The 14,519-nt window shown below is 35.3% G+C and overlaps 1 protein-coding gene across 7 annotated transcripts in view; it reads left to right on the top strand.

The window, feature by feature from the left end:
* The window catches only part of LOC138692858 (ileal sodium/bile acid cotransporter-like), a 79,919-nt gene that overhangs the window by 28,191 nt on the left and 37,209 nt on the right, over window positions 1–14,519 (top strand). For all 7 annotated transcript variants that reach the window (XM_069816143.1, XM_069816149.1, XM_069816146.1 and 4 more), the window contains exon 2: window positions 3,543–4,170. In XM_069816143.1, the coding sequence (XP_069672244.1) occupies window positions 3,565–4,170 (606 nt within the window). In that variant the 5' untranslated portion in view covers window positions 3,543–3,564. The remainder of the gene's footprint in view (window positions 1–3,542; window positions 4,171–14,519) is intronic.

Here is a 14,519-nt window from a genome sequence, read left to right as displayed (position 1 = left end):
AGCGAGTTTCATAATTTTCATACGAGCTTCTTAATTACCATTATAGGCGAGTTTCATACGACTTTTTATGCTCGACCATATTTCTAACTTGATATTATTAATTTTATTGTATCTGACCTGGAGCAATGTCCCGTATGTTGTGAGATGTGCGCAGACGCGAAAATATTGATTTTTTTCCGAGGAACAGATGTGCACATTGACCTTGCTAGGCCATAAGAACCTACAGAGATAACATTGAATTTATTTGAATATTATTTACAATTAACGCTAATTATTATAGTAACAGAACATAACCTTCTGCGACAGTATTGGATTTCCAGCCTCCGTGACTTTTCGCTAATTCTCTTTCGATTGCATATCCGAGAATAATCGATACTTGCGGTTTTATAACGGTAGAAAGTTGACCTGTCATTGGCTGAACAGTTGTAACCTGAGTCGTCATTGGCTGAAAGACCTGACCTTTAATGAGTAGGTGTACTTCAATGACATGCATTAAAGGTCTGCTACCAGGTGTATAATTAATACATTTCGGCATGGTCGAACATAAAATTATTTTAGAATCACTCTCTGCATGACAACCAACACATTAGCAACAATAAAATCTATAAATTTTATTCATTTTTAACTTCTTCACAGACGACACATTACAAAGAAAAGACCTACAATTTAAAATTAAATTGAGACCCGGAATCCAAGAGGGCCCCAAGTCCATTAGATCAAACGTTTGCGAAATTGAAAAAAATGTTTGCTGTTGCTACAAAATTACTCTGACTAATTATGTTTTGTTTCGTAAGTACATCTCCATTACATCTTTTCATATAACCATGGCAACAAGCTTCTACTAATTATTTTGCATGAGAAATAAATTTTGAAAGTGATTAAATATTGGGCCCCTCTTGGATTCCGAGTCTCAATTTAGATGCCACTAATGGATAAAATGCGTAATACCTCTAAGATGATTAATACTGTTCATATTCTTCCCTATCATATTCATATTATTTAGCTCTGTAAATTATTTCTCATATATTCCAATTAAATTATTAACAGAAAAAATAATTAGTATAAAATTATAAATTGAAAATGATAAGTAATTTATTTTCCCCATTAAATAAATTACAAAACAAAAATCGGAACTAAATAAAAAATTAAAGATAATATACGGAGATGATCAAATCTATAATGCAATTGAATCAGGAATTTGCAGAAAGGACCGAGTCCATATTTTTTTTTAATTGAGTTTATAGCCGTTTCTGGCTCTCCATACACTCTTCTTGGATTTCAGAATTAAAAGAAACCAAGTTCTATAGAAAGTACATATTTAAATTGTGTATCAACATGTTTGGACTGTTATACATTCATATCCATACAAAAATATATTTTGTTGTTTTCTTAAAATTTACTTTTTCGGATTTAGTCCCTTTTTCAAATTCCTGACTCAATTGTTACTGCCCATGCCTTCATTATAATTTTCTTTATGGTAATACCAATTATAATTGGAGGTTCGATAACTGATTAGTACCATTAATATTGGGAGCTCCAGACATGGTATTTCCACGAATAAATAACATAAGATTCTGATTATTACCACCCTCATTAACCAACAAATTTTATGCGCTCTTGGAAATTATCAGCCTCGGCTTCGTCTCGGGCGCTGAAATTTCCATTCGCGGATAAAATCTTATTTTACTCTCTTATACCGATACTACAAATTATTAAAATACCCTGGAGTAATTAGGAAACTTACTTTAAAGAGAGAGGGACAGAATTACTTTAATAGACATTAGCGAAAAAAGGGACGTTCCCGTATTTTACTGAACGTGTAGGAAATCTGCAACTGAATTGTTACGAAATTTGTAAGAAAAGTAGTACAATGAAAAAGTATGCATCATCTTCATGCCACAGTTTTTAACTTTTGATATACAGTGAAACCTGTTCAAATCGGAACCTGAATAATCCGGAATCCTGTCTATTTCGGAACAATTTATTGGTCCCGGCGAAATTTGTATGTATTATGTGTAATTTTTCCTGAATAAAACGGAAACTGCCCAACGCGGAAACGAAACTGTCTGCTACTGTCCAAAACGGAAACAATATTTTGGACATACTATATTTTGTAACTATATTTTGAAACATTGTGTAATTTCAAGGAATATACGAAATATGTAGGTCACTAAGATAAAAACAAGTTTTATTTGCAAAATTCTAAAGGGTACGAGGGTGTGTTGGCCTGTCGGTCATAAATTTTATTACCCTGTTGACTAGGCAGACGAGTCCCTTCAAAGATTTTCAATGCTTCCCACCTGTATATACTTTATTTTTTTTTCATGGAGTGTAGTTTTTTAGAAAGGACTTTGCCGACAGACCATCTACTGCCCCCTATAATTGGTTGTCATAAATAAATGTCTTCCTTACTCTGACGGAAATATTGTCTTCTCTTGTTAGTAACCAATCACAACCCTCGTTCAGAAGAATTGATAGGTGCCCGTCAAATCCACGTGGAGGCAGAGTTGCCGCATCTTTTCCGAATTTCAAGAATCCCGTCAGTTTCACTGCATAATTTCGAAGGTCACCAGGATTGTGGCAACTGTGCAATGTTGGGACGAGGGGACAGGATGGAATTGTCAGAGTTGTTTGTGTATGAAGTCATAAATCTGTAAGTGGGTGTTCAAAGGAGCCACCGAACTGCACTCCTTGAAATAAAATAAGGTATACTGTCGTAGCTATATAAACAGAGCGCAAGTGTAGTGATTTCCAGGTAAAAAAAAAAGTTGCATAAAATGTGGCATTAACATTAAGTGATGAAGTAAAAGTTATCGAGGCAAAGGAAAATTAGAAACAAAGTCTATGTGAAATAATACTGAAGTACAGTTGTAGAAAACTCAGGTGTGACACTTTAAAAAATAAAGATCATAATGAGTGAGTGACGTGCGGCCAATATTGGTGACATAAAAGGAACCAGCAAGCAACTGTTTATGTGAAAATAAATGAACTGTTGTGGGAGTGGGTTCTTCATGACCTTTCAAAGAACAAGTCAATTTCTGGATCTATTCTGCAAAGCAAGCTATTGAACTGGGAAAGAAATTAAATAAACCAGAATTCAAGGCTTCTAATAGATGGCTCCTAGTCCAATTAATTAATAATGTGCAGTGATATGCAGTACAGTATTAGAGTATAGTGTTAGATATTAAATAGAATGAGATTAGTAAACTTTAGTAATGTTTAATGACTAATGAGTGAGTTACGATAATATTTATACAGAAAATGAGATTTTAATCAAGATGATTCACCAACGTAATGAGCGACAGAAAGCTGATTTAATGTGTTGAGTGTTAAATGGAATATTTTGTACTTCTTGCAGTTTGCGGCATGCTATTTTGTTTTTCATGTATATGAATGACAAAATATTCCATTTTAATGTCACACCTGAATAATACGGAAACCTGTCCACAACGGAAAAAAAATTAGGACCATGTCACTTCCGTCTTGAACAGGTTTCACTTCCGTACTACCTAATATGTTTTTTTTTTCTCTCCTGTTTCTAGAGTTGTTTGATTCGACGACATCATGTGTCCACTGTGGCCATTCCACCTGTTCTTCATGTACGCCACTCTGCTGGGGCCACTGTGGATGTTGTCTTCGAGCGTCGTGGCCCACGTCACGAACAGGACCAAGTCGTGGGGCGTCAACTTTGACCCAGCGGAACTCCTCCTGCCGATAGATACCGTCTCAACTGTGCGCTTCTACGCAGAGCTGGCGGAACACGAAGTCGATGTCGGAGTGGTTCAGATAGTGACTAATAATGAAGGTGTGGCGTCCCCTCTTCCTGCAGACAAGACATTTATATTGAAGACTCAAAATATTTCGAACCTAAGTAACTGGAGTTCTGCCTTCAACGTTAGTGGAAACTTTTTGGGGTACGCGAACGTACATTTGCAGTTAAAGGATGTCAGAGATAATAGTGTTATTAAGGAATCGAACCCCTTACCAGTGAAAGTTGTGCGCCGAGAAAGAGTTATTGACAAGATTTTCACATACAGTGTGGCTATCCTCGTTTCTATTATCTATATCAACTTCGGATGTGCTTTAGATTGGTCTGTGTTCAAGAAAACTATACGGAGGCCCCTGGGACCAGTTATAGGATTTCTCTGCCAGTTCCTTATCATGCCAGTGGTAAGTTTGACTTCTATTCTACTTCTTTTCTGTTTGTACGTTTATTTGTTATGCCTAATTTAGTTATATTTTTTCTTTCAAATTCTAGAAAATATAATATCGAAAGTAACGATTGAGGAAAAAAAATCTTTAAAATGTTAGAAAATCTAATATTGAAAGTAACGAGTGAGGAAAAAAATTTTTTTCTTCAAAATTTTAGAAAATTTAATATTGAATGGGGAAAAAATGTTCTTTAAAATAAAAAAAAATGACATTGAAGGTAACGATTGAGGAAAAAAAATTTTTTTCTTTAAAATTTTAGAAAATTTAATATTGAAGGTAACGACTGAGGAAAAAATGTTTTTCTTTAAAATTGTAGGAAATTTAATATTAAAGGTAACGATTGAGGAAAATTCTTTTTCTTTAAAATTTTAGAAAATTTAATATTGAAGGTAACTTAACGACTGAGGATTTTTTTTTTCTTTAAAATTGTAGGAAATTTAATATTAAAGGTAACGATTGAGGAATTTTTTTTCTTTAAAATTTTATAAAATTTAATATTGAAGGTAACGACTGAGGAAAAAATGTTTTTCTTTAAAATTTTAGAAAATTTGATATTGAAGGTAACGATTGAGGAAAAAACAAATTTCTTTAAAATTTTAGAAAATTTAATATTGAAGGTAACGATTGAGGAAAAAAAAAAATTTTTCTTTGAAATTTTAGAAAATTTAATATTGTAGGTAACGATTGAGGAATTTTTTTTTTCTTTAAAATTGTAGAACATTTAATATTGAAGGTAACGACTGAGGATTTTTTTTTTTCTTTAAAATTTTAGAAAATTTAATATTAAAGGTAAGTTAACGATTAAGAAAACAAAATATTTCCTGAAGGAATAGGTAAAAGATCCTCGACTATGTTGTTGATGTAGGTCTTTAAAACATTCCAGTAAAAGGATCATGCAGATATTTAACTGTATATTTATTATGTAAATGCTTTACGGTTAAAAAAATGCAAATTGATGTTATTTGTTAGCTATTTTAATATTCTGAATATTGTTTTATAAAGTGTAATATATTAAGCATGAAAGGTTTTTTTCATTCAGCTTTTATGGTAGCTGAGATATAAAACAAATGCATTTCACTCAATTTTTCCAGGCCAATGATGTAGCTCCCCTCTTAAATGAAGCCATCACTGTAAGAAAGCGATATTAGAGAGATTTGTAACCGTGAGGAGTGCATGAACGTGTCATAGCTCCGCAAAAGTGGGTGAAGGTAAATCCGCCCTCCCCTCTTTCGCGTAAGTTTGAGCTGCGGTATAGAACTTATTTTTAAATATAATTTTGACGAGGAAGCTCAAATGAACATCGTTAGTTCGATTTGCAACAGTTACGCAGTTTTTTTCTTCTGCTTTCAAGACGATCGTTGCTATAACACTGACATGGAATGGAAGTCGTCTACTCCCACTCAGTCTCATAAAACCTGGACGTGCTTTACGATCAGCTGATTGACGTACTTTCTGATGGGTCGAGCGCGATTCACACACGTGCGGCCTTGTGACTCAAAGTAAGAAGTGTATTTTTAATTTTACATAGAAAGAGGAAGAACTATGCCAATGGAGAACATATTATATTATTTACAAAAGGACTAATCATTCTTTTGTACTCTGTTATATAAAATGACAAAGAAATTGAATATTATTTTAATCCTTGCCTCACCAGAGATGAATTATCATGCAACAAATACGAGAGTAACGTATGGTCAGCACGATTATCCCCTCACTCGTAATAACTGGCTTACGAAACGGGAATTCGCTGCTCATTGTAGCTCCCCAAATTCATTAACTTACGTGGACACAGGTCCCATACACAGGGCGAGAGATTTCAGTACCTGCAAGGAATTTAGTAGACCTAAGTCTACACGTATTTGCCGTCAGAGGCAGAGAAACAAGTGGTAAACTCAATCGCCTCGAACTCCACCTAGTATGCAATTATGGTATTACTAGAACGCGAGAGAGGAGAAATTTATCCCTGAGGTCTTTAATGTGCCGGAAAAACTCCGACACGGGACACATGACTTAAAGTCCCTCCCGGAGGACTTGCACTCCAGATTTTTGCTTTCCGAAAATCCACAGATCCCAGCCGGGTTTGAACTCGCATTCCTTGGATCTAGAGGAGAGCGCTTTACCCCTAGACCACTAGGAGCGACCAACAATTATTTTACCAATATAAATTTAAAACGTGTTGTGTATTTTCAATAAAACGAATTCCAAATTCAACATTTACATGTGATTTTATGAAATCACTTTTTTTTTTGCATTCTTTTGTATTATTTCTTGCAATAATTCACACAGTTACTGCTTACCTCAAAAGCTGTACCTAATAGCTTCGCATTTATTGAAAATCAGATTGCAATTTCATCTCTATTTCAATTAATATAATTTTACCTTCTCTTAAATTTTCTTTTGAGAGATATTCTACGATATAAACTGCCAAAATTATACAAGTTGTACATCTCGGTGTACTAACATGATGTGTAGTGAAATTTTGTTTTCTCTTCCATTTTTGTTTTTAATTCCTAAAATTTAATGTTTTTAGGATTGATAGTAGCCTAATATTTACTGTTCGAGTAAATGTCAACGTCATTGCGCAATCAACTTCCGCCCAACACACGCTAACACCATCACAATAAAGAGACAATAGATTACCCTGATTTGTAAACAAGGATGTCACCACATTTTTTTTAAGGGAAACCACAAAAGTTACCGTACAGAAAAATTTCATTATAATTTTTTGTTCAGTAATATTTGCTCTATCTCCAGTTTTTTTTTTTTTTTTTTTTTTTCAGTTTATATCTTTTACATCCTGTATATTTTGTCATTGTTTCCTTGTAAACTTCTGTGTATGAATCTGTTTTCTGGATCCTTGTGGTCACTCTTATTGAAAGACAGATGGTTTCATTTCCAATAATAATAATAATAATAATAATAATAATAATAATAATAATAATAATAATAATTACCAATTAATGTCAACGATATTGGAACCATTAATCCATGTAACATCCGTAAACAACTTCGTGTCACTTCTTATAATCAGTGGAGCGTATTACCTGGAAAGGTAAAGGAATTACATTCTACTCTCACTGGAAAAAAGGTAACACCTGGATTAGCAATAAGAAAGTCTATCTTGTGGCCAATGGACCGAGGCCATTAAAATGAGCACCAATGTCATCGCAGTTAGATCTCTCCCCGGTAGAAGCCTTAGCAATACCCATTGCAGGCAATGCAATGAGCATGAAACGTTACCCCACGTGCTAGGTTTCTGCCCTCAGGGCGAATTACTGCGAATTGACAGACATAACAATTCGCTCAATAATTGCTAACAGATTAAGGGAACATGGTGAATACGAAGTATATGAGGAAGTTCAATGTCTTTCTACGGAAGGATCTACACGGCGTGCTGACATCATAATAATTGACCGAGATAAAAAAAAACTGGTCTCATTCTTGAGCCCGCTGTAAGGTTCGAAATTAATGAAGATCAACCAAAGCAGGTACATGAAGAGAAACGCGCTATTTACCTTCCATGCTGTGATGATCTCAGTCATAAATATAATATTCAAGATTGGAATGTCATTGGACTTATGTTTGGTGCGCGAGGAACAATTCCCAAATTTACATAGAAGATCCTCAGAAAATTAAAGGTTCCTGATAAGACTCTTCAGACAATTGCATCAACCATTTTAAAATCTTTATTGAACATCATCAATCACCATCTCTATTCATTTTTATAATATTCAATGTATATTATTTATTTTCAAAACATTTTTATCGTTTTGATAATTACCACATCTTGTCGCAGAATATTCTTTTTTAAAATTTCATTATGTATTTTTTAACATTAATTTACATTTTCTTTTTTGTTCATTTGAATTGATTAGGATGCCGATATTTTAAATCCAAGATTTGGACGGCTATCATTTCGATGATATTCTCTCTAATAGTAATAATAATAATAATAATAATAATAATAATAATAATAATAATAATAGTAATAGTAATAATAATAGTCATGATTACAATTATAATTATATAGCCTATATAATATGTATATAGCCTATATATTATAATTATGGTATTCAATAAAGATAAACTGTGTGTACAATTGTGACTTATCAGTTATCATCACTCACTTTGTAAATATCAGGACACTTCTTAGCATGTAGACCGAAATTAATTTAGTCGATTTGGTATATCGTCTACTTTCACACATAATTTAGCTGTTACTCACGAATGTAATATATATGGGTTACGAAAGCTATGCTGAATTGAAATTAGAAGGAGAGTGTTTCGCAACATCTGAACCGGAGTCAGTTTTGTTGTCTGTTCAAATTATTTTGCGATGGTCGACTTGCATTTGTCTTTGGAGTTGAGTGTGAACAGAACTAGGACGTGTGGATCGTCACGTCGTTCACATGCCTTTCTCTGCTACGGAAATGGACATAATATGCCTCTTATTGTTTCACAATTGCCAGGCAGTCAATCCATAAATGGACGTGCTATTTTGACACACTATAAACACGTGTATGTTCACAAGTCTTCCTTTCGTTCGAGGGCGCTCACAGCTACTGGTCTTGATAGACCGTTCCGTCTCCAAGGAAAACGTTTAAAGCTGATCTGTCCAACCTTCAGTCTGCAATTATTATCCTCCTCACTATCGTATACCTGTCGGATTTATTACTATTAATTACTTTGAGATATCTCCTTGCTTCAGTTCTCATACAGGTGGACACGTGGTTAAGCTGTATTTTGCTCAATAAATTGAAAATATTTTCCAATTCAGTTTTCAATCTTCATGTCAAAAAGCGATGTGGAATCACAATCAAACCTTGCTTATCCACCCACATCTTATTAATTTAGATTCATTGCGATAATTTTAGATTTTGCTGTAAGCCATGAATGAAGTTGACTGCTAACAGCTGTAAAGTACTAACAAATGTTGCCCATTCGTTTATTTGTAAAAGCAAAACACACAAGTCGGTTTCTTCTTTCGTCGTTTTGTTGTCAAAACAACTATATTTTTTGACTCCGAAGAATAATAAATTATGATTCTTCCCCTGTACTGTCACGTCTTGAAAGTATAGCTAGCTTTCATAACTTCAAGCCGAACTTTAAGCAGGAAAATGTCGTGGTTTACTATTGTGTTATTAGTACTGATTTTCTTGCAGTAGTGAGAGCACACTTCCGCAAACGCCTCTTCAGAGCGTTTTATTTGCTTATGTCTGCTGAAGAACTTTCAACTGCTTATTCAATGTCAGCGGAGATTGTGAAAGTATGGTTTACATATTGCGATTGTTGTCAAAGGAAACTGTCTTTTCCTGTTGTGAGACTTCTCGGTTATACTTATTCATGGAAGGTCATGGAAATCCACCTTCGAGAAGTGAATGTAGATTTACTGACTACGAAGCAATTTGGTTGCTTGCTTGAATTAGGAAGTGTTGAGTTGTTAGGTTTTTTGGTTGCATAGATTCGACTGGTTTTCTTTTGTTATTTTATTAATTTTATTTGCTGCGTTTGGTTTTGGTTCGTGTATTCTGGTAAGGTTTCAATCTAAATCGTTGCCAGATTTTTAGTCCGACATTGTTGCTTTGTACCATTTCCATTGGATATTATTCTTTTGTTTTATTAAGGTAAGCGTTCACTACATCGTATCGCACCCATCGGACGAATCGCACGGATCGGAAAAAGACTATCTTTGCTGTAATTGTTATGTAACCGCGTTCACTACATCGTATCGCACGCATCGCCTCTTGGCAAATCCGTCCACGTTTCTCGGATGAGCAACTTTTCCGATGCGTGCGATCATGGCCTTCTTTAATAAATCAATTTTAATTGGTCAACTGTTACTATTATGCTGTGCCATGTTCAGTGTCGCGCCAAAATGGCAGACGGAAATCTTATTTCGCTTGTAGAAAATTGCGAAGAATTATATAATTTGAGGCGTTCCCATTACAGTAATCAAGTCATTTCTTACATATAGCCTATATTATGTGACCAATATTTCTTTCGTTTCTTCCTCTTCAATTAAGACGCATGAAGCAATTACAAATTCTTATTCGCTAACAGTCATAATTAATAGACCTAACCTCAACGCCTCTGTTTTCAGCAATGTCAATATCGTACGACGTCATGTTTTAAACAGCTGATAGGGGAATCCGATGAGGCGATGAGATGGAGCCGTTACAGTGAACGCACTGCACTTAAAATATCCGTTGCGTGCGATTCGTACGAGGAGTGCGATACGATGTAGTGAACGCTTACCTTTATACTCGTAGCTTAAAAATCACTCATTATTATAATAGGCCTATTACAGTATTGTCACAGTCTAGTATATACAATCACGAAGCTTGAGTTGTTGAGGGTACTAGGAACAATAGACTGTGCAGTTACTATTTTGCATTGTCTGTTATGAGGCGATAGTAGCGACCCTAGTGGTTAGCAACTATTTATGGATCATATTCCCTACGTATTGAGCTTCGTATAACTGTATATACTAGACTGTGGTATTATGCTATTACTGCTCTAATAATACTACACTCAGGGACAAAAAAAACCGGACACTTCTATATTTGCTTGTATTTTGTTGCCAATTATTTCAAAATGAAACAAAACCCATTTAAACAAAATAATGTTCCATTTAGCACCTTATACGACAACATTTGAAAAAAATAAAAATCTCTGATGAGAAAATTTACAAAAAATTACAAAGGGCGTATAACTATGGCATCGTTTGGTCTAACTGTTTTTTCATTTTATGGTGCCTTAAACATTAAAAACTCTTTTTAGTAATGAGTATTACCCCCTCTGGCTTGAATAACTGCATCCATACGTCTTGGCATGCTCTCAATTTGGTTAGCAATGTCTTCTTGAGGAATAAGTTCCCATTCTTCGCCAAGTGCTCGCCTCAACTCTTGTAACGATTCTGGTCTCGGTCGTCTATTCTTAACACGCCGTCCCAGCATGCCCCACACGTGTTCAATTCGGTTCATGTCTGGACTCCTTGCTGGCCATGGAAGAACATGGATTCCCACTTCTTGGAGATAATCTCCGACCGCATGGGCAATATGCGGCCGTGCATTATCATGCATTAAAACAAAATTATCGCCTACAAATTGGCCAAATGGCACAACATGATCAGCCAAACATTCATTTATATACCTATCAGCTGTTAGTCTTCCATTTTCAACAGAAACCAACTCTGTACGAGCATCCGTACCCACTCCTGCCCAAACCATCACTCCACCACCTCCATACGGCACATTTTCGGAAATGCAACACTGTGAAAATCGTTCTCCCCTCCTTCTCCAAACTCTTTCACGTCCATCACGTGAGCACAGATTGAAACGGGACTCATCGGTGAACAGAACACAGCTCCACTGTCCATTTCTCCAATCCCTGTGATCATTTGCAAAACGCAGTCGTTCAACTCGATGCATCCTGAGAAGTCTGGGACCAGTTGCAGGTCTACTTGATATGAGTCCACTTCTTTCAACCTCCTTCTAACTGTTTTGGCCGAAATTGGGCGTCCATGCATGTTAACAAATTGCTGGGCTACACTAGTAGCTGACAGGTTGCGCTCCCTAAGAACTCTCAACACCATATACCTGTCTTCATTTGGATTTGTAGCTCTTGGACGACCCGAACCTGGTCTTCTGGGATATTCTAGGGTCTTTCTATACCGTTTTATGGTATCATGGGTTGTGCTTCCAGCCATATTCATAACATTTGCAATGTAACGTACACTGCGTCCATAATCGTAAAGGGCTACAGCTAGAGCCACATCTTCAGGTCGCATCTTGTTTTAAGACAAATGTTACAACCCCACTTAAACTCAGAAAATGTAAAAATAAGGAAATAACGAATGATAACGATAATGAAGCACAAAATGGTTGAGACAAAATTGTTATAGCTGAGACTCCGAAAGCAAAATTGGAATATTTGGTTGTAATGGCTTGTTTATAAAACAAAAAACAATCAACAATGTATACACGTCTCCATAACAACAGATGGCTACCATAATATTGTATGAGAAGATAATGTTTTGCAAAATACCAGCAAATATTAAAGTGTCCGGTTTTTTTTGTCCCTGAGTGTATTTCGTTTGTAGTCTATATTCTTTTTTCTTTGTCATGTTTTATCTCCTTTGATATTGACTTAAAATCCAATGCGGTGTAGATGTGGATTTAGCCTATACTGTATATTTTTTGGACCAACACTACATTAAAGAGAGACACCTTATGGGTCTCCCTGGTCGTGTGTCAGAACGGGACAGACTCACCGGTGAGACAACACGGGACAGTGCATAGCAAGGAACAAATACTTACACTCGTGACGAACGATCAATCTTTTCCATTGTCTACTCCGGGAATCGAAGCATGGACCGTTTCAATGAGGATCGCTTGCGCTATTCATAAAGCGAAGTCGGCGGACTTCTTTTAGATGCCTTTATTTATAAACTTCGCTTCAGTAAGCTTTCAGTTTTCTGTGTCTGAGTTTGGAACTAGCAATGCCCACCGACTAATCTAAGTATAATGACATGTTAATCTAACTATAATGGCATAGACAACACAATAATTATTACTCGTTAAGTTAGCGGGCACGAATTATTTCTTTGAGAATATATTCCGGTAATACCTAACGGCTGTAAGCGTTACTAGTGTATTAAGAGGAAGGTTGAAGATGTGTTTTACTCATTTTTATTGCCGGACTGTTGATGCTACCTTGAAAGAATATGATTGACGCGTCCTTCACATAAAAGCAGGAAGTTATAGTTTACGTGTAATTACATGAAGTTTTACAAGCTGCTATCTTGCTTCTTCACCTTCACCAACACCAGACATTCACAAGTAAAGGTACCATTCTATTGTATATTGGCGTTCTTTAGAAATCCCAGTAAATTTGTACTGTTTATAGTTTTCGATAGCTCAGGAAACATGACGGGGTCAAAATTAATAAATTCTGAAAAAACTATCAGAAATGTAATAAATTTCTGAGAGAAAATAAAACGATCCATACTATGAACCAAACTTCTAACAAATCAAACATTGTTGAATCTCACTTGTTTGATGAGGTCATAATAAGTGAAAAATGTGAATTCCAAAGAAGATAGTGAATTGAAGGAGATTCTTAAAACGTATATTACATTTGAAGTTTTATTCTTCTCTGTTTTCGAAATTTTATTTCTCAGTTAATAAAAGTAGACTATAAATATTTGTAATTATTATTGTAAATAATTGATTAAATGGCGTTCTTACTCGTGTTAATTGTGTAAGCATGTGCGGCTTACAGCTGTTTCGGTGCTTCACCACACCATCCTCAGAGCCTACTAGATCACGGCGTCATCTCGAACTTCGCTGCCTGTTGTGTGGGTGCGTTCAATTGTTGAAATGTGGTGTCAAATAGTGTGTGTGTTCTGAAATTGATCTGTGTGTTGAGAATTTGATCAAGGTGTGTTTTAGTGTATCTGTATATTTCATATTGTTCTAGTGTGTTGGCTTTTTGGTTTTTGGGTTCTCAACACACAGATCAATTTCAGAACACACACACTATTTGACACCACATTTCAACACTTTTCAACAATTGATCTGTGTGTTGAGAATTTGATCAGGGTGTGTATAATTCATATTGTTCTAGTGTGTTGAGTTTTTGGTTTTTGGGTTCTCAACACACAGATCAATTTCAGAACACACACACTATTTGACACCACATTTCAACACTTTTCAACAATTGATCTGTGTGTTGAGAATTTGATCAGGGTGTGTATAATTCATATTGTTCTAGTGTGTTGAGTTTTTGGTTTTTGGGTTCTCAACACACAGATCAATTTCAGAACACACACACTATTTGACACCACATTTCAACACTTTTCAACAATTGATCTGTGTGTTGAGAATTTGATCAGGGTATGTTTTAGTGTGTCTGTATAATTCATATTGTTCTAGTGTGTTGAGTTTTTGGTTTTTGGGTTCTCAACACACAGATCAATTTCAGAACACACACACTATTTGACACCACATTTCAACACTTTTCAACAATTGATCTGTGTGTTGAGAATTTGATCAGGGTGTGTATAATTCATATTGTTCTAGTGTGTTGAGTTTTTGGTTTTTGGGTTCTCAACACACAGATCAATTTCAGAACACACACACTATTTGACACCACATTTCAACACTTTTCAACAATTGATCTGTGTGTTGAGAATTTGATCAGGGTATGTTTTAGTGTGTCTGTATAATTCATATTGTTCTAGTGTGTTGAGTTTTTGGTTTTTGGGTTCTCAACACACAGATCAATTTCAGAACACACACACTATT

This window comes from Periplaneta americana, chromosome 17 (genome assembly GCF_040183065.1).
Source record: "Periplaneta americana isolate PAMFEO1 chromosome 17, P.americana_PAMFEO1_priV1, whole genome shotgun sequence".
Classification (NCBI taxonomy): domain Eukaryota; kingdom Metazoa; phylum Arthropoda; class Insecta; order Blattodea; family Blattidae; genus Periplaneta; species Periplaneta americana.
Note: the sequence above shows the minus strand (reverse complement) of the source record. Positions and strands in the feature narration are given on the sequence as shown.